This window comes from Gobio gobio (assembly GCF_949357685.1).
Source record: "Gobio gobio genome assembly, chromosome: 25".
NCBI lineage: Eukaryota > Metazoa > Chordata > Actinopteri > Cypriniformes > Gobionidae > Gobio > Gobio gobio.
The window spans coordinates 37,144,540-37,166,325 of NC_137121.1; the positions used below are offsets into that span (position 1 = coordinate 37,144,540).

At 39.6% G+C, this 21,786-nt stretch overlaps 1 protein-coding gene across 3 annotated transcripts in view; it reads right to left on the reverse strand.

Moving 5' to 3' along the window:
* glg1a (golgi glycoprotein 1a) overlaps positions 1 to 21,786 on the reverse strand; it is a 56,748-nt gene that overhangs the window by 34,396 nt on the left and 566 nt on the right. For all 3 annotated transcript variants that reach the window (XM_079809847.1, XM_079809848.1, XM_079809846.1), the window contains exons 2-4: positions 3,881 to 3,910; positions 1,592 to 1,678; positions 1,289 to 1,504 (exon numbers count right to left, since the gene is read on the reverse strand). In XM_079809847.1, the coding sequence (XP_079665973.1) occupies positions 1,289 to 1,504; positions 1,592 to 1,678; positions 3,881 to 3,910 (333 nt within the window). The remainder of the gene's footprint in view (positions 1 to 1,288; positions 1,505 to 1,591; positions 1,679 to 3,880; positions 3,911 to 21,786) is intronic.

The following is a 21,786-nucleotide window of genomic DNA, read 5'->3' on the forward strand; positions in this document are numbered from 1 at the left end:
AGGGCTGTGATATTAATCTTATTTTCGCTTCCAATGATTAAAAAAAGAAGACATGAGGTAAAACTATTATAAACTATGCTCGCGCATCGTCTAGCACAACTTCCTTCCCTTCACAGCGCGCGCTGTCATTTCTCCTCAAACATGCATTTAACGTCAGATTCAGCACAATCCGTGATTGTTGTCAAATGCACTCTCCACTTTGGCTAAATTGCAGAACGTGTTTGATTAAATGAAAAGCACAATAATCCGCGCAATAGACGCTGTTTTCAAGTTCAAGGCGGGTGTGTGTGTGTGTGTGTGTGTGTGTGTGTGTACGCACGCTGCGAAACGGACCGACTTGCACATATGCTTCGTGTGCGCGACTAAACCATCAAATACACAACAAAATAGCCTATATCTCAAAATGACAGGCTTGACAGAGTATTCACTTAAACACAGTTTAGCTTAAATGGGCGTAAAGGGGAGAATGATATTAGATCTGCGTCTTAAAGGGGCAGCATCTAATAAACCTGGTGACGATTGAGCCATAATGTGAATCAAAAATTCGATTAATAAAAACGTAAGGTAAAAAAAAACATTATGTAATAATATTTCACAATATTAGGCTACTGATTTTTCTGGTATTTTTGATTAAATAAATGCAGGCTTGATAAGCATGAGACTTTTTGCAAAAACATAAAATAGTATCCAAACACTATGGGGTTTTTTGTTGGTTTTTTTTAGATATTGCCCCTTTCTTACATTTGAGCCCTTGCCCCTTAGGAACTTTCTGCACATCCCTGCAGGTTATTGAAGTAAAATAGGCTATAAGCTAGTCACCTTTTAAACTAATGAAAAGCTTAATTTGGATTTTAATGTTCAAAATGTCTATTTCTATCCACAAAACTTGCCAGAAGTCATGGTTTAAGGTTTTTTTTTATTTTTATTTTTATTCCGGAGGTGCATGCCCCGGACCCCCCGACGAGCGGCTAACCTCCGGCACGTAACCGCACCGCTGCTGGAAAAAATTCTAGGGGAAACACTGAGCGTTATGCGTCGCTCCGCTGCTCTGATTGGTTGTAGGTCTATCCAATTGAGGTTTTTCCTGGCTCGGTTGAAACACGCCCCATAATCCCAGCCCATCAGAGCAGATCAGACTCATATTCTGACTAGAATTGAGTATGACGACGTCAGGCTAGTTGCACAGCTGTATAAACAGAAATCCTGCGGCTGTGATTTCCGAGAGGAAGTGCTGGTTTAGAGAAGGCGTCACATCCTTCCTGCTGAAAGGTGTTGGTCTGTGGTTTACCTTCTCTCCCGTGGTGACGCTCCCACAATGCAGTTTGTTGATGTCGTCCTTGCACTTGTCCATGAAGCCGCAGATCAGCCGGTAGTCGCTGAACACTATACTGGCCATCTTGGTGATGTACTGGTTACAGTGGTACTCTGAGATGTTGGTGTGGTGGTCCACTAAACATGACACCAGGTAACCCTTCCCACGCTCCTCGGCGGCACACTCCTTAATCTGGGGGGGTAGAGGCTCATAATGAGTGTGGCAGAGTTGGTGGTAAAGGTTAGTGTGTGTGTGTGTGTGTGTGTGTGTGCCACTCACCCCACTGATGGTGCTCTTGCACACCTCAACGGCCACAGACTCAAACTTCGGGTCAGTCGTCAGATTCAGCTTATAGTTCCACAGCAGCTAAAATGAGGTGTACATTTGTATTTAATATTAATTTGTTACATTTAATTATGTTTAAACTAGGGCTGTCAAAAGATTAATCACGATTCATCGCATCCAAAATAAAAGTTTGTTTACATAATATATGTGTGTGTACTCTTAATTATTATTTATATACAAATACACACACAAGCATGTATATATTTAAGAAATATTTGCATGTATATACATTTATATAATCTATAATATATATAAATGTTTTATATATAAAAATAATGTTTTTTTCTTAAATATATACATGAATGTGTGTGTATTTATATATAAATAATAATTAACAGAGTACACACACACATATATTATGTAAACACAAACTTATTTTGGATGCGATTAATCACGATTAATCTTTTGACAGCCCTAGTTTAAAATAATCAACTATATCTATGGGTCATTAGGTGCTTAAAAAAACCGTGAGAAATTGAAAATAAAAGATTAAATACTTTACATTATGTGAAAGAGAAAATGTCTGTACGGTTTAAACAAACCAAGAAAAAAAAAAAAGGACAAAATAAAACTAGGGATGCACCGGCCAAAAATCAGAACCGGTTTTCTTTGTATTTTCTTTGTATTTTTCCGGAAGTGCGCCCGCGTGCACATTCGCCTATATTGCAATCATTTGCGAACATGTCACTTGTGTGTTACAAACACACACTGGAGAACTGAGGGAAGAGGCGAGAGATGGGCTGAAGGGATGAAGAGCCGCTTTCCTGCTCAAGTGTAGAGAGTGAGCGTTTGTTCAGCTCAGATTCTCACGTGTTGGATCCGATGAGAAACAAACAGACTAACTTGTGACAAAGCCGAAATACTTATTTTTGTAGCCTAAAGAAGAACATGCACTTTAGAAAATGAAATGCTATCAGTTCTGTATAGGATGATCATTTCTATTTGGTAACACTTTAGAATAATGGTCATTAGTTAACATGAACTAATAATGAACTGCACTTATAAAGCGTTTATTAATCTTTGTTAATGTTAATTTCAACATTTACTAATGCATTATTAAAATCTTGTTAACATTAGTTAATGCAGTGTGAACTAACATGAACAAACCATGAACAGCTGGATTTATATTAACTAACCTTAACAAAGATGAACAGTAACAAATGCACTGCTCATGGTTAGTTAATACATTAACTAATGTTAACTAATGACCATTATTCTAAAGTGTTACCTTTTATTTTACCTTAAAATGACATTGACTTAATTTGATTTAAAAAGCACCTGCTGTAGTATCTTAGTTTTTTTCGTTGCACTAAACATCGTTTGATTTAACATTTTGGAACACTTATATACTTTGGTTTTATTTAATTTCACTGGTAAAGACTTTTTTTCTTTACATTGAATTTAAAAACAAATGCTGATTTAAGTAACATCTTTGTTTGGATTGCAGAATATGCAGTTGTTGCCTTTAATTTCACCTTTCAGCCTTTCCAATTCAATTTCCCGTTAATTTCAGATTGCGGACTTGTTTTCATTAGCCAAAAGCCAATTTAGCCTGTTAAATACCAAATAAACATTGTGTTCATGTATACTTTTGTTCTTTTATTGTGTTTAAAAATAAAAATCGGTATCGGCCATGTAAACTCATGATCGGTGCATCACTAAATAAAACTAAAAAAAGAGAACAAAAACCAAACAGAAGACAAAACAAATGGCAAACAACAAAATACAAACCAAACAAATATGAACAAATCAAACAAAAACTAAAAAAAATAACTAAACAAAAGAAAAACAAGACAATCAAACGCAAACAACAAAATACAAACCAAACAAAAAAAACAAACAAAACTAAATTCTAAAAACCAAACAAAAAAAAGCACAAAATAAATCAAACAAAACAAAGCCAAACAACAAAAAACAAACAAATCAAACCCAAAAAAGAGAACCAAATCAAACAAACAAAAAATAACTAAATCTAACTAAACCAAACAAAAAGAGAACAAAAAAGAGAACAAATCTTACCAAACAAACAAACCAAAACCAATAATAAAATGTTTTACTTCTAACAAAAAACTAACAAACAAACAAACAAACCAAAAAAGAACAAACTTCTAACCAAAAAACCCCCAAACAAACCAAAGGAAGAACAGAACAATAACCCAATAATGTGTCAGCTATGGTTGAGTTAAACTGGTTCAGCTGAGGAAGAGAAGTCAACACACTCACATGATTGCAGTCGGCCCCGATCTCTGAGTCCTGGAGAGAGAGAGAGAGAGAGAAGAGCATCAACTACAGTGTTCACACACACAGACATCATGATCTTCATCATCCAGGAGCACTGGGTCACCCCAACAGCAGCTTAAAGGGTTAGTTCACCCAAAAATGTAAATTGTGTCATTAATGACTGACCCTCATGTGGTTCGACACCCGTCAGACCTCCGTTCATCTTCAGACACAAATGAAGATATTTTAGTGTAAATCTGATGCTCTGAAAGGCCTCCATTGGCTCAATGCACTTTACACTCTCAAGACCCTTAAAAGACACTAAAGACTAAAGTTACAAAGTCCATCTCACTACAGCGGCTCTACAATAACTTTATGAAGACGAGAATAGTTTTTGTGCGCAAAAAAACCCCTAAATAACGACTTATATAGTGATGACGATTTCAAAACACGGCCTCATGAAGCTTCGAAGCATTTTGAATCAGTGAGTCGATTCAGCAGTTTGAAGCGTTATGAATCAGTGAGTCGAATGATGATTTGGATCGTGTGTCAAACTGCTGAATCGACTCACTGATTCAAAACGCTTCGAAACTTCATGAGGCCGTGTTTTGAAATCGTCATCACTATATAAGTCGTTATTTAGGGGTTTTTTTGCGCACAAAAACTATTCTCGTCTTCATAAAGTTATTGTAGAGCCGCTGTAGTGAGATGGACTTTGTAACTTTAGTCTTTAGTGTCTTTTAAGGGTCTTGAGAGTGTAAAGTGCATTGAGCCAATGGAGGCCTTTCAGAGCATCAGATTTACACTAAAATATAGGGGTGCACCGATCCGACTTTTTCAGTCCCGATACCGATACCGATGCCTGGGCTTTGTGTATCTGTCGATACCCGATACCGATCCGATATATTGTTGAATTAATAATAAACTGTATATCTTCCACCTTATACCTTCCTTGAAGAGACTAAAGGCACCAGACTTTACTAACTAAACATAACTAAGACAAAATAACAGATGTATGTAAGGTGTTGAATTCTTATTTATTTAAAAAACAATTGTGCATTCAAATCTAAAATAGAATGTAATCTAACTTCTTTAAATAAATAAAATGTAGCAGTGGAAACAAAAAACAGTGTATTGGTCAAACATACAATAGTAATCTGACAGTTACCAAACATTTTTTACACTACAGATAATTGTTTTGGTATATAATCATATCAATATTAAAAAAGTAGCATTACAAATTAACAAATAGTCTAATTTTCTGCCATATGCAATTTAATAAAAATTTTCAGCTAGCTAATAACAACTTTGTTCTGGTTTCACCTCACTCCAGATTAAATTATTGGCTAGGCCTATTTATTTTACTACACATTGTCAACAGAAATAAGATGAAATACTGTTGATAATTAAAAATAATTCTTACTACTCACTCTTGCTAAATTGGGTAAGCACACTTGTGTTCTCATTTCAGTTGCGTTCTGAGTAAATTAATAAACTGATTCATGAGTTCAGTGTTGGACAGATCAGTTGTTCTGGCCAGTCGTTAAAATGATTCGGTTCAAAGGAGTCATTAGGTCACGAATCGGACATTAGCAGACGCGTTGTGTGCGAATCCCGTCTGTTAGAACATCGCGAAAGATGTCAACACACAGAAAACACTTCATAACTGGATATAATTTGTCTCCCGCTTATTGAAAGTATGCTTTATGTCAGCTGGTCAGAGAAGAGTCAATGTTTTTTGAGCGCAATTCACACCCAGTGATAATTCAAGGACAAAATTGTCCGAATGTGTCACGTGCAACATGGTTTCGGTCTTCCGAGCTTTTGATTTGGATTAATATGTGAAATATGAGAGCGAACACTGATTATTTTGAAGACCCAGAGAGCGCGCGCGGGGGAGGAGCTCTCAGATCGGTCTCTCTGTCACTCAGTCACAAGCGCAGCATCTGTTCTACATCACTCGTAAATCACAATAACTCATCAAATTAGGCTTTGGCCGTCAAAAACATGTCAATGCAGGAAAGACCCTGACTTTGCAGTAATACCCTCGAAACAGCGACGAACTAGTTGGCGTGGCAAGCGTGAAATATCTCCTCCACACAGCCGACTCTCTGGCTCGCTCCATGTTGCTTCTAGCATGCGACACACGTGAAGCTGACGAATGACGTAGGTTCTGCTGCGACGGAAAAAAACACCTGGATCGGTTTGTGGATCTGTTAATTTTTCCGATCCCCGATCCAGCTATTTTGTCAGTATCGCGGCCGATATCCGATCCTAATATCGGATCGGTGCACCCCTACTAAAATATCTTCATTTGTGTCTGAAGATGAACGGAGGTCTGACGGGTGTCCAACCACATGAGGCTCAGTCATTAATGACACAATTTACATTTTTGGGTGAACTAACCCTTTAAGGGCGTTTTAGCATTCACAAACAAGCACAACTACTACACACAGCTTTTAAAGCTCCACTGTGTGATATTTTCCCCCATCTAGTGGTGAACTTGTATATGACCATCCAGTGAATATTAGTTTCTGTTCCTCTCAATTCCGATTTTGTTTTAACTCCTACGGTGGCCGATTTAGTCCAAGATTAACATGACTTCCAGCTCGACCTCGTCCACATTCGACACGGAGCCATCGAGTGTTAAAACGCCAAAGGCGAAGCTTGAATTTACGGGTATGTCCCTCTTTGGCTAATGTACTTTCAAGATGGAGGGGCAACATGGCGACCCACATTCGAACCCTCACCCGTATGTGTTTACAATGGCATATTATAAACTTACGAGAATACTTTATTACTTGAAAGAAGTAAATATACATTAATGAGCACATATATTTGTGAAAGAACTAAGTGTTTTTAGCTAAGAATAAACTAAAAAAGTTACACAGTGTAGCTTTAAGACCCGCCTCCACAACACTTGCAGATCAAGAGTCAAACGGCTTCTCGATAATCATATCAAACATCAAACAGAAGAAAAACAGCAGCCGTCGCAGAGGCTGGACAGATACTGTTGGAGGTGTGTGTGTGGTGTGGTGTGTACTTTAAGTGTGTGTGTGTGTGTGTGTGTGTGTGTGTGTGTGTGTGTGTGTGTGTGTGTGTGTGTGTGTGTGTGTGTGTGTGTGTGTGTGTGTGTGTGTGTGGTGTGGTGTGGTGTGGTGTGGTGTGGTGTGGTGTGGTGTGTGTGTGTGTGTGGTGTGTGTACGTGTACTTCAAGGCTTTGGAGGACGTGTGCTTGAGCTGATGTGTGACCTGGGGAAGAGGAGAGTGTGAATTAAGACTAGATGCAAACAGATAAGGGCTCGCGCTCTCTTCCTCTTGCACATCCTGTGTGGACTGAGCGGACATGTGACCATCCCACTGAGCAAACACACACACACACACACACACACACACTCTTGAAGACCAACACACAGCTCTGAACCACAGAGGAACCAAAGGTCAAGCCTTACAGTGATGCTCTGCACAAAGGAGAAAAGGAGAAGGGTGTTGTGAACATGAGCCGAGTTTGACTAATGTGAGGGATTACGCTGAAGAATGAGAGAAATCCCCAAACTGAGCCATTTGACAGATCTGAGCGAACGAGAACACATTCTAGGCTCAAAGCTCTGCATAAAAGCTAGTTATCAAGCATCTCAGTCATACTTTAAGTGAAGTGTAGGACTACATCTTAAGTGTCAGTCTTATGCTGCGTTCACACCAAACGCGAATAGAGCGTCAAATTCGCGTCTGCCGCGTCTAGTTTCACGCGCGAACATTTTGAATGCATTCGCGCGTCCGCGGAGAATTGGACGTGCGTAGAAATCGAGCATTTGAAGCGAAATTGACGCGCGTTCAAGGCACTCCAGGAGAAATATGTCATAAAACACCACTCTGAAAAATATGCATTAAACATTAATAGTCACACAAATGTGGTCCAGGCAACTCCTACATTATCTTCACTGCATGTTTATTTAAATATTCTAAAATATAAAGTTATGAAACTTCTCTTTGCCCTCAGTCAAAACAATTTGGCAGACAACAAATTATAGATTCATGAGAGCAAAGATCGGCCGTTAGATCTACACAAGATGAGCCACTACAGGCCATCAGAGCAGCGGCAGATGCAGAAGGACTGGCTGAGGAAAGGCTGCTCTCACTGGGGTTAATGAGCACCGCTGAGCGTCCGCTGATCGCCTGGATCTCACAACTCCAAAAACACAAGATTATTTTTATTAAATAGGGGCTCTCTTTATAAATAAACCACAGATTTGAGCTTTAAACTACTACATTCTCACCTGAAAAAGTCTTAAAACTACATTGTGACACAGTAGTATTTTTAATTTATGCAGGGTTTCTCATACACGTCACTTCACCACGTGACCGCAGCGAGCAGGCTCCTGATTGGTTAACGCACCGCGAATTGTCGCCAAAGTTTAAATTTTTCAACTCGGGCGTCAGACGCGATTTCGCTTCAAACGCGTGAATGCACAAAAGCACAATTCGCATGAAACGCGCCTTCCGCGCGCGGGACCTCCAGATGTGCGTCAACACGCCTTTCCATTGACTTAACATTGAAATCACTCGCACCAGACGCTCAATTCGCGTTTGGTGTGAACGCAGCATTAGAGTGGATTTAAGACACTTTGCTGTGCCACAAACAGGATGTTGGATGACGTCACAGGCATGAACCAATCACTGAACAGATCCTTCTTTAAGAATATTCTCAGATAAATTCACACTGAATGGTGGAATTAAGGGGAGTTTGCCTTCAACACACAATAAAGAATTTTCAAGAGAATACATTATGATATTCACATTGGAAATGAAAGATAAATTCACATTTTTAAACCGGTGTGCTGTTAACTCACCTGCCTATATATAGGCTAGATTTTATGATATAATCCAAAAGAACACAGAATTGGTGGGAGGAAGAAGCGCTACTTTTTGCCGAATCATTCGAACAGCGGAATCTTTTTTTTTTATAAATGGCTAAATTAACCAGCGCTGATAAAGATGACCCTTGCTCAGTCCAAACCGCTCGTGTCAAATATTTCAAAAACATGTTTCCTTCCTCTCCGGAAAGATTCACACATGTCTCCTCAGTGCCATCACAAGCCCCGACTGGCCACTCATAACCACTGAGACCTCCAGCTCTTACAGAACTGGGAGAGGAGGAGCCACTCTTAACTTTAACACATTTGATCACTTGCTTTTATACTTAAGTTTGAAAGTAGGAGTAAATTTCAGGGCCCGTATTCATAAAGAATCTTAATGCAAAGAGTAGCTCCTAGTGACAAAATTCTTTGAAATGTGGGCGTTTACTCTTAAAATTAACTAAAAAATCCTAGTAAAGAAAACAGTAATTCAGAAAGCATCTTAACACTTAAAAGAGGACTTAAGATCAAATGTGTTAGGAGCACGGACGAGAACTTTTAAGAGGCTTAAGAGTTTCTTTAGCAGTGGAGAAAATGGCAGAAAGGAGAGAGGAAGAAGAAATGTGTTGCAGACGATGGATGAGAGTGACTTAATAAGACGCTATAGATTAGATCATGTTTGATGCATTAAACCCAACTTTCAAACCACCAATTAAATAGACATGCCAGCAATCAGTGGAATTGGAAACAGTTGAACAATGTTTATAATTCTAAGCCAATCAAATACCTTATAGGAAATTAACAGCATGGTAAATAATAAAAGGATTTATATACACACTATATATATATAATGTATGTGTGTGTGTGAGTGAGAGAGAACGGTATAGGATAATTTGCGCTTGTAATTTCAAAGTGAAGGCTTAGAATAGACCCTATACTTAAAAGCGCTCCTTTTTGGACAACCAACCAATCACAGTCTTCAGAAGACGGTGTCATGCGTAGCAACGGGGTCAGCCCCGCCTCTTCACTGGGATAAAGGTTTTTGTATTTTCCATGCTCAGAGTTGCTCTCAGATCGGTCCCGAATCGCTCTTAAGCTAAGACTCCTACGTAAAAGCTTTTAAGCTAAATTAGGAGTTTTCTGAGAGGACTCTTTGAATCTTTATGAATACGGGCCCAGGGGTGTCCAATCCTGCCCCTGGAGGGCCACTGTCCTGCAGAGTTTAGCTCCAGCCTCAAGGAAACACACCTGAACCAGCTGATCAACGTCTTACTAGGCATACTGGAAACTTCCAGACAGGTGTTGAGGCTAGTAAGAGCTAAACTCTGCAGGACAGTGGCCCTCCAGGAACAGGATTGGACACCCCTGGTCTAAACCAATCAGAGACAGAGATGGGGCGGGTCTTTGCCTCTGATTGGCTGCGTCCTGAGCAGCACCAGAGAATCAGTAACGCAATCAGCATCGGCAAACTAAACGTGATTTGACCACTAATGAGTGTAATGCAGCCCTTACAAATGTTGCGGTAGAAGAAAACGAACAAACAAATCTGAACTAGCAAGATGTGGGAAAGTTTCACAAAACTTCAAACTAACTTTTTATGAAATGGATGAAAAATAATCCAAGGAGCTCTAAAATAAGTGTAGAATTGTTTATTTGAAGCTAAAGACAGCATCAGCTGATGTCATGCCAAACGTTACATCCCATAATACAATATTCAGCTTACAACTGCATCTGTCTGGGGTGACTATTATTGTTATTTTCAGAGCTTTTAATATACTCGTATGATAAAAGAACTTTATTAACAAGTATTTATCTTTAAAACGAATCCTTTTAGTGAGGAGACGTCAGAAATCTGACACCAGAATGAGGAAAAAAACTCAAAATGGTGTTGAAAAAACTTAACGTGTATCGGCCAAAATTAGTTGAAAAATATCGGCAAAAATCCACTATTGTGCATCCCTAAATGTTTTGCTTTATATTTTTAGGCTACGTTTAAATTACCGTCGTCATGCTAACGTTTCATCTTGAAATGAATATATTAAGTGAAAGTGTTTGAATATGAGGATGATTATGGTAACCCTGAAGAATCCTGAAGAAACAGCCACACAGGCGTTAGACTACACAATTCGGTTGTTTTTGTTGAGTTTAGGATAAGACGAGTCTTATTTACTTTATTGGAAAACATTTTTAAACATTTTCCAGCCTTTTTCCCCCAATTTGGCTGTGAATCTTGAGTTATCAGCAGCCAAACCTGAGCCTGTGTCTACATGAAATCCCAAACCGATTATATTAATTGTGATTCATATGTAGTATTTGTATATGCCAACAATGGTAGAAATGTAATTAATTTCAAAATTCATTACCGTTACCCAGGAATGATAGTGTAAATATGGTTACTTACACTCCTAAAATCAGTACGTCATCAGGGCTAGGGGTCGACCCATATGGATTTTTTAGTGCCGATACCGATTTTTTTTTCCTCAGCCGTAGCCGATGGCGATACGGGCTGCCGATATTCTGGAGCCGATATTTGGAGCCGATACTGCTTTTGCTCCCTCAATTTACAATCATAAAAATGACACAATGATCATGATGATAACAATTTAAAATTTACAATTTAAAAAAGGAACATTTATTGAACTAAAAAAAACTATATTTAACAAATAGTAAAAACAGGTGAGGTAGAACAAGAAAAAAAAAAGAGTTCAGTGGTGAAAATAAATTCTGAAAATAAATATTTAAGCATAAATAAAATAATGACACTATTGCACACAGTATCAACAAGCGAGCAGCATAATAAAGTGCACACTGACTGTACTATACTAAACTATTTACAACCTAGTCATTTAATGCTTACACTCTAAAAAATGCTGGGTTAAAAATAACCCAAGTTGGGTTGAATATGGACTAACCCAGAAAATTGGCTTGCTTTGACCCAGCGGTTGGGTTAAATGTTTGCTTAAAACAACCCAATTGATGGGTTAGTCCATTTTCAACCCAACTTGGGTTATTTTTAACCCAGCATTGTTTAGAGTGTAGGTGCACTTCACTGAATCTCTTGTAGAAACACCAGCGGTAATTCAGGAGAAAATCTCCCAATGCTCCACGTGAAACTTCAGTCTTTCCACCTTTTACCATGGTGTCAATTCTCAAGTGATTTTGATTAATATGCGCGAGGGAGAGCGAGAGAGTTTGAAGACGGTGAGAGCTGCCCTGTGGACGCCTGTCTGGAAATAATGCAGGGGGAAAAATATCGGCGAACACAGCAACCTTATATCGGCCGATACACGTAAAAATAGCAAATATCGGTCCGATATATCGGTCTAACACTAGTCAGTCATCGCATTACATACACAATTGATTTTTCTGTTGTTTATCCATGATTCCCCCAGAAACGGAGAGAGTATGTGATCAACGTCAGCTTTAGTCTGGGCTAATAAAGCTCTGGCTGTGATGTGGCGATCAGACAACAGTGGATCCGCTGAACCGAGACCTGACACTGATCTTTATTTGAACAGCTGAGGACAAGCCCAGACAGAGAGCGTCCTGCACACACACACACACACACACACACACACACACACACACACACACACACACACACACACACACACACACACACACACACACACACACACACACACACACACACACACACACACACACACACACACACACACACACACACACACACACACACACACACACACACACACACACACACACACACACACACACACACACACACACACACACACACACACACACACACACACAGCTGTTATCAGGCACGCCGTTCTTCATTCCCATGGGCTGAAGGCCTTGAGAAGTGTCACATGTTACTAAAAACGCCATCCAAATCCAATCAAAGACAGAGCGGCCTGTTTCGCCCCCGGCCTCTTAGACCAGGTTTATCAGCGCTAAAGGCTTCTCTGAATCGGTTATATCCAAATACAATTATTCCGTTTATAGCCCTGTATGATCACGACGAGATGCTAGCAAATGTGTGGCCATGAGCTTTCCTCCAGCTGTGAGGCTGAAGACTGCGTTTATAAACAGACACCAGGGCCTTCTGCCTCCGGCGGATTATACATAATGGAGGAAAACAAACCGTCTCCATTCAGGCTTTATTTTATTTATAAGAAACAACGAGGAACATTGTACGGCTAAATAATTGGCAAGAACTCGCGCTGACAGGGTATTCCTATACGGTCTGGAGATTCAACCCGTCCTGATGTCTTTATGACATGCGGTCTTTAAGCAGAGAAAGAACAGGAGCTAGTTTAAAGTGATAACCTTTCACAGCCTGCGGTGTGATGTGAAAAGGGGCATAATATGTCCCCTTTAACTGATCAAGATGTGATATAAATCTGTGTGTGTGTGACGTTTCAGCTCAAAATACCCGATCATTTATTACAGCTTGTCAAATTTGCCCCTATTTGGGTGCGAGCAAAAACACACCGTCCCTTTAAATGCAAATGAGCTGCTGCTCCCCATCCAGAAGAGGGCGGAGCCTTTACATGAGCTGCTAATGTTCAGTTAGACACGTACATAATCAATAAATATCAAACGATCTGTAACAATGCAATACTATCACATATAAAACACACGTTTTACTCACATTAGTGTGTTTAATCTCATCCTGTCTGCAAATCCAGTCTCTTGTTTACAAATGAATCCGTGGTTAAATGAACAAACACAAAGTCTTCCCCACGTGAGCTGGATATTCATTAAAAATAAAGTTTATCCATGCGTTCAAAATATCAGAATCCGAGTGAAGCTGATGCGGTGTGTTTAGAAATGCGATGTGGTTTAGCTCCTGTGTCATGTTAGTGGCACGAGTGGGTGGGCGGGGCTACAGAATCAGGCGTTTTCTGGGTCTGGTGTCAATAAAAGCTTTTCTTTGACTAACAAAGAAGTTTTCAGCTCTGAAACTTCAGGATATTCTTATATAACCATTGGACATATAGATATGTATACGTAGATGCCCCATTAGCGACGGTTTCTATGGGCCGCTAAACGTTAGCCGTCCGCCATTTTCGAAATGTCAAAGAGTGAACGCACTTCGTGAATATTCAAATGGTGCCTGTGCGTCTGCAACCGTAGAAATGAATATCTATACATCAATAGACTGTTAGGATTTCGTTTATCATTAATGGTAGATAAATCTGCATATTCTAAAAAAATATTGGTTAAAGATCTTTACATTTTCTTAATCTCATTAATATTGACCATCAGAGAACCCTATACAGACACATTGCTCAGCTTAACGCAGTGAACTCATTATGAACAAGTTCATTGGAAAGAAATCATAAACCATCAACCAATCAGCCATCAAAGTAAATTATAAAAAAATAGTAATAAATTAGCTAGTAATGTGTTTAATAAACATCAATATAGCCTATTTTAAACCCATGTTTCAAGTAATCATCATAGGTATTATCTGAAAGCTTAAATTCTCAAATCATCCTAAAATTATCAACATCACAATGTTAAACCATTTTTAAGAACAGGGAAAATTATAAATTATGAGTCAAAATTATAAATTATACATTTATTTAAAATATGAAAACACAAACCAACACATTGTCACCTGTGAAAGGTGATCAGTTTCTTGGGGAGTTTAAATGACGCTGGGCTTTACAGAGGCTGATTTAATGCGAGTGATGATTGACAGCCTCTGAAGTGTTGACGTGTGTTGACCGTTCTAAAATGGCGGCGCGTCGACGTGCCTGGAGAGGTCGAATGGGGCATCTATGTATATATACATCTATGATTAGGGATGCGCAGATCCACATTTTTTCACTTCCGATCCGTTCCCGATACCTGCATTTGGATATCGGCCGATACCGATACTATTCTGATACCAGAGCTGTGTTTGCTTTAATATTATTATCATCATATAGTTTATTTTCTATGATGCTGAAATACACTCCTCTCAACAGGCACGTATGATATGTACACATGTATTAGGGATGAAGCGGTATGGAAATCTCACATCACGATTATAGTGACCCAAATGATCACGGTTATCAATATTATCACGGTTTTGTTCAAATGAGATGAAAGTGTTGAAAAAGAACAGATGCACACACTGAAGACATTTCAACAAGTTTTATATTTCATCAACAAATAACAAAAAATCTAATAAATCAAGCAGCTCTGGGCACTTTAAGATGGATCCTGTGGGATTTCCTTACTTATAATGGCCGTCGTCAATAGCAACGCATAAATAATAATGATTTGGTGTAAATATAATCTCTAATATTATCTCTGTATATATTTGCAATATTCTCATCAGTGATCTCTCAGCTATGACGCATTTAAATCAGCATATTGTGTGTATGAGCGCGAACAGTATCCCAGTGAAATAATGCATATATTTTCATATGATTTGACAGTTTATGTTATTAAATATCAAAAGGTGTGCATCACACCTGACCCCCAGATGATCACTTTAGTCAGTTTGATGACTAAGTCATTCTCTTCAAATGTTATTGAAGTTAGAAACGTGTAAATCAGTGTGTGTATCTTTAGAGGCGGAGCCTAAATTCTCGAACGTCAAGCCGACTTTACTCCAGTCACATCAGACGCGCTCTGCTTCTGCTGGGCTTCTGCTGGGTTTGATTCAAACTATTTTCGCTGCTGAAATGGAACAGAAACAGCCGACCACTGTATGATGACGGATCTCCTGTGTACATCACACACACACACACACACACACACACACACACCTCAGTGAGAGCCGCTGTGAACTCCGGCTAATCTGAACGCCTCTGATTATTAGACATCGCATTCATAAACTCAACAGAAACTCGTGTGATTGTTATAATGCGTGATTATTACAGATGCTTTTCAATAAGGTCAGAGTGGCGAGTGTGAGTGAGTGTGTTACACACCACAGCTGAAATACACACACAGATGGCGGTTGTTAATGTCAAGCCCTGATTATCATCTCTTAAATGTCACCCTAGTCTTGTCTGCTTTTGGAAATGTTTGATGGTGTTTGTTGTGTTTGATTGCACCTGTCTGAATTACGGCTTTGCACTCATTGTCTTGCTCTGCGGTGTTTCCAGTGTGAAGCGGACATGGCTACTAACACACACACACACACACAATGCTGCTCAATGCTATCCTGCTGCAAACTGCGGAACGGATTTCCTGAGCGGAGCGTGTCTCATAACTCTGTGTCTCATTGAGCCGCCGTTCGGGAAATCCATCCCATTCCGACGGGAATCACTTTTGGAGTCATTTCAGCAGGCAACGTTAAAGCGCAGACGTGGCTTATGGATATCAGATTTCTCCGCAGGTTGGATCGGGAAAATCCGATACGTGAATTACGCCGGTATCGGTCCCGATACTGGATCGGCCCCATCCCTAATTACCACGACCTTTAATATATCATTGATTTCTCAATTCAGGACCCCTTTAAATGAAAGATGAAGCATTTATTAAATTAGAATAATAAGACACTATAGGGCTGTTATAGGGCTGTACGATTAATTGAAAAATAACCGAAACCGACATTCAGAACCTCTAACCAACGTATTTTTCCCATGTGGGTTATTTGGGTTTTCACGTGACTCCGCCCCGTCAGTCACATCAAGTGCAGTTTGCAGACACACACAGAAGCAGGAGCAGTATCTGTGTTTATAGATGCCCAGAATCACTATAGCAACTGCATGTTTTACACAGTTTATACAGGTCAGTTAATTGCTGTTCTTATAGCCTACGCGCTGACACACACACACACACACACACACACGGCGCGCGCAAGCCCCGAAGCCGCTTTCACTTTCGTGCTCAAAGTTTGTCAAGTAAATGCGTTTAAAGGCTTGCCAGTTTCAACATTTAAAGCGATTGTGCACTATTCAAAAACAACAATACAGACAATGTATCCGTTCCAAACACACACCCAGCCCAGAACAACACCAAACACACACCCAGCCAAGAACAACACCAAACACACACCCAGCCCAGAACAACACCAAACACACACCCAGCCCAGAACAACACCAAACACACACCCAGCCCAGAACAACACCAAACACACACCCAGCCCAGGACAACACCAAACACACACCCAGCCCAGAACAACACCAAACACACACCCAGCCCAGAACAACACCAAACACACACCCAGCCCAGGACAACACCAAACACACACCCAGCCCAGGACAACACCAGTGAACTGACCAAACTAGTGTTGGACCGATATATCGGGACGATATTTGCGATTTTTACATGTATCGGCCGATACAAGGCTGCTGCGTTCGCCGATATTTTTTTCAAGAGATTAAGTGAAGTGCACCTAAGCATTAAATGACTAGGTTGTAAATAGTTTAGTATAGTACAGTCAGTGTGCACTTTATTATGCTGCTCGCTTGTTGATACTGTGTGCAATAGTGTCATTATTTTATTTATGCTTAAATATTTATTTTCAGAATTTATTTTCACTACTGAACTCTTTTTTTTCTTGTTCTACCTCACCTGTTTTTACTATTTGTTAAATATTGTTTTTTTTTAGTTCAATAAATGTTCCTTTTTTAAATTGTTATCATTATGATCATTGTGTCATTTTGATGATGTAAATTGAGGGAGCAAAAGCAGTATCGGCTCCAAAATATCGGCAGCCCGTATCGCCATCGGCTAAGGCTGATGAAACAAAACAAAAAAATCGGTATCGGCACAAAAATAAAATCCATATGGGTCGAGCCCTAGACCAAACACAATGAACAGGACTCTTCAGAAACATCTGATGCTCCCTCGCCTGTGATCGTGCAGCGGTTGAACCCTTCAAACACACACACACACACACACACACACACACACACACACACACACACACACACACACACACACACACACACACACACACACACACACACACACACACACACACACACACACACACACACACACACACACACACACACACACACACACACACACACACACACACACACACACACACACACACACACACACACACACACACACACACACACGGCTTCTCCATTCTCTGCTAGCGCTGGATGACTGGGCACTGAGGAGAGGGCGTCCATGACACAACAAAACAATAACTTACACTGTTGTTAGTTGCACTCAAATCATCCTTGTTCACATTACTTAAACTCATTTATCAAAATTTACTTTGATTTACTGAGTTGTTCCTACTAAAAACAGGGCTGGACATTAAGCCTGATCACACACTTGAATCTGTCATTCACTTGTCTGAGTAAAACATTTGCTTGTCCGGATTTTTTTTTGTAAATATAATCTATACTGAAGCAATATTCTCACCAGTGTTCAATCAGCTTTGACATATTTAAATATGCATATTTGTGATATTTTTATAAAGGGAATTGTTCCATAATCTTATTAAATATAGGCTATGCTTCAGATTTCCTTTTATATTCTTACATTTGATCTATAAATTAAACTAGAATAAGACACTATAGGCTGTTACCAATCAAATTAAATAATTTACACTGAAAAATTACAACTACATTAAATAATTTTATGAGATTATTTTAAGTATTTTTGAATATACAAATAAGAAATGTTGGAAAGATGAAACTAAAGCACCTGTAGGTGGCGCTGTGACCGTCTGAATGAGCGAGTCATTGAGTCGATTCGTTCAAATGGCTGATTCATTCAAGAATGAGGCTGTCATCTACGAATAGTTCATTGAATCTTTGATTAAAACGCTGAATCATTCAGTAACGCACACGCTGTTGATGTGAGACGCGTTACGGTTCTGCTGCGATATTTGTTTGGAACTATTTTCGCTGCTGAAATAGAACAAAAACAGTCCATATTCCATCTAAAATGTAAGTGACTTAATGTTAATGAATTGTTTATGGAACTGGCGTATGAAATCAGTGTCATTTTCAGTCGTGATGGTATTCAGGAAAACGACACTCTTGTTAGTGTGATGTTGTTTATAACTATCATATGTTATAAATATAAAAACTACACAATTTTAACCGTGAATGTTAACTGAGTTTCTCTGTGTGAGCGGCGCTCATTGGTTTTCTCCTCGAGAGGCTGCGCGAGCCTCAACTTTGTTAACGTCAGTTCGTTTTATTTTATTATCCACTATCGATCTCCACTGACTCGAACTGATGCAGAATCATTCATGTCCGTCGGGCAAGTACAATTATTTTTCATTTGCCCTTTCAAAAAAATCCCCTTGTCCCGGACAAGCGTTAATGTCGAGCCCTGCTAAAGATGAGGATTGTCAGCTTTAAGTGTTTGTTCAGTCAACTTAACATTTCTGAGTGAAACGAACAAACTGGGCAGTGGATCTGTAGTTCCCAGCATGCTTTGCATGGGACTGCATTAGGAGAGTAAATTTAGGGATTAAAGTGTTATTTTATGTTTTTCATGTGCAGTTATGTTGGACACAGAGGCGTTTGTGTAATTGTGTGCTCATCATAATTGCAGAAGAGAGCCTGTGGACACACACACACACACTCATCTATTGGGTGGACTTCCTGTTCTCAATTAAGTTATTTTTGCATTTTGTTTCTAAAAATATGCTTCTTGTTATATTTAATAGTTTTCAACTTACACAGCAAGTAGTTAATTTAATAAGGCAAATTAAATCAAAAATGTGTTCACCTAACATAATAGTGTTATGTTACATTCATAAAAGTTTAAGTAAACAGCACATATAAATATTCTGTAACAGTGACAAATTCAATGGTTTGTATTTACTTAAAGACATTTGGTCAGCTTTACTTGACTTTCTTTTGCTCATATAAGTAAATTGTTATTTGTAAAAATGACTCAATATAGTTGTGTGGAACCACTTGACGCAGCTTTTTTAAGTAAATCCAACGTATTATTTTTGAGTGTATGGGCCGCAGTGAATGTGGGACACACACAGCACACCACCAGAATCAAGATCTCTTTCACTCTTGAACAAACAATAACACACACAATTATGCCAAAGTGTGTGTTTTGTGGAGTATCCGCATAAGAGCAGTCGTAGAGGAGTTAAATCACGGCTTAACTGAACTAAAAGAGTGGAGCAGCAGATCTTAAAGGAACAGCAGCACTAATGCTGTCCATCGTTAATGTTCATCAGAGAAAACAGGAGCTTTAATGAGGATTAATCTAGATTTAATGTATTATTAGTGCAGTACAGACTGTTTGATAACTATTCAATTTCTGTATATCCTTCCTGTTAACAGGCCACAGGTAAACGACATTATAATGGCTTTATGTGAGGACTGTTATAAGTACTCTTCACATTATTTCAACATAGCCATTAGACGGCTATTTTAGATGTTATCAAAATTTTAATAATGTACCCTAAGTTTGTATTGCAATTAAACTTGTATGTTATTCATACTATGACAGAGAAAATAAAAACTGCTCTAAAGAGAATGAACGCCTCCCTCACCCTCACCCGGCATTCATGCTTTAACATGATTTTGGTGGGTGTTGAGATAGATTATACTTGTCTAGCCTGGGATGGAGACGTTTGGGAACCCCTGATCTAGAACCTTCCATAGGGGCGGCCATTGCTAACCAGGCCATCACCTGCTGTTAGCATCCCATTGACTCCCATTCATTTAGGCCTCACTTTGACAGTGAATATCTTTACATCTGAGGCATTTAAAGACTCCATTCGTCCATTGTTTATTTCTAAACAAACACGACAATGTATAAAAGGCTCCATTACCTTGTATCTTACACTATCGCCCCGTTGAAGCCGTTTTTGTAAATATAGGCTAACAATTGCGCCATAACCACGCGACTCTCGCCGCACAGTAGAGAAATAACCGTACAGACCTGAGGAGAAGCTCGCAGGCAATCTTTAACTGTGTTGAGGCGATCGGGGGACGTGGAGGCATTAAATCCGATAAAGTCAAGGGAGAAGCATGAGGAGAAGCACATAGAGGGCCAAAAGCAACAGGACAAAATATTACAACAACATGATTCAGATTTGACTTCGCACAACTACTAGAAGACTTACAGCGGTCAGACTGGTTGCTCAGACTGCAGAGAGTAGCTACTGCTCTGTAGAGAAGTTTGTCCCTTTAGGGATACCGTAGAAACATGGCGGCGCAAAATGGCAGCTTCACTGTAATGGTGTGTTCACACCAGACGCGAATATATCGCGCTATTCGCGAGTAGTTGGACGCTTGAACGTTTTGAGTTTACTCGCTTCAGTCGCGAATAACAGACGCAAATTCGTGTCATGGGAGGGCTTGGCTCGTCTCGTTGCGAAAAGGCTGACATGAATTGTTTTTAAATACGGCGAATAAGCTCAATTTGCCGGCTTTAGCTAGCTTGTAGTCTCAGTATGTAGAGCTCAAATTGAGCATTTTTATTCTTGTTTCTATAAAGTATGAAGATGTGTCGTACAGCTCCGGGTGTCCACATATGATATTATCCTCATTGTTGTCACTACTAGAGCAAGCTCCTGATTGGTTAACGCAGCGCGAATATTCGCCAAAGTTCAGATTTTCCAACTTTTTTAATATTTCACTCGTCAAATGCTCATTTCTATGGCATGCCATACAATTCGCTCCGCAGAAGTCTTTGCATTGACTCCACATGTAAATCACTCGTCCGTTGTGAACGCACCATAAGGGGACCCGCGGTGTGTGTGTAGATAGAAAGGTAATACAAGCATAACGTTCTTTATACACCACTGCCAATAGATCCTCCTAAATATTACACACTGCACCTTTAAATGAAGGGTGTACAAGGTTCAACATCAACTTTATCTTACAAAATAGATTAGGCAAGAGCTCATGTCATGCCAACTTTAACAGATGTCTTCCCACTCGTATAATCTGCTATTACACCGCTAGCTGTAAAACATCGGTATTCGTCATAAACCCGACGGAGCGCGCGCGTGACGTCACCGCTGACTCACACACCGTATCGGCGAGTCGTAAACTCCGGTTCGAGGCTCAGCTATAAACAGGAAACACATCTCCCCTGCCCAATTCATCACGAAAACCAGATTTTAAATCCTCGAACCCACCAAACACTGCACGGATGTGACATCCAGAGGCCTTTACTGGCCAA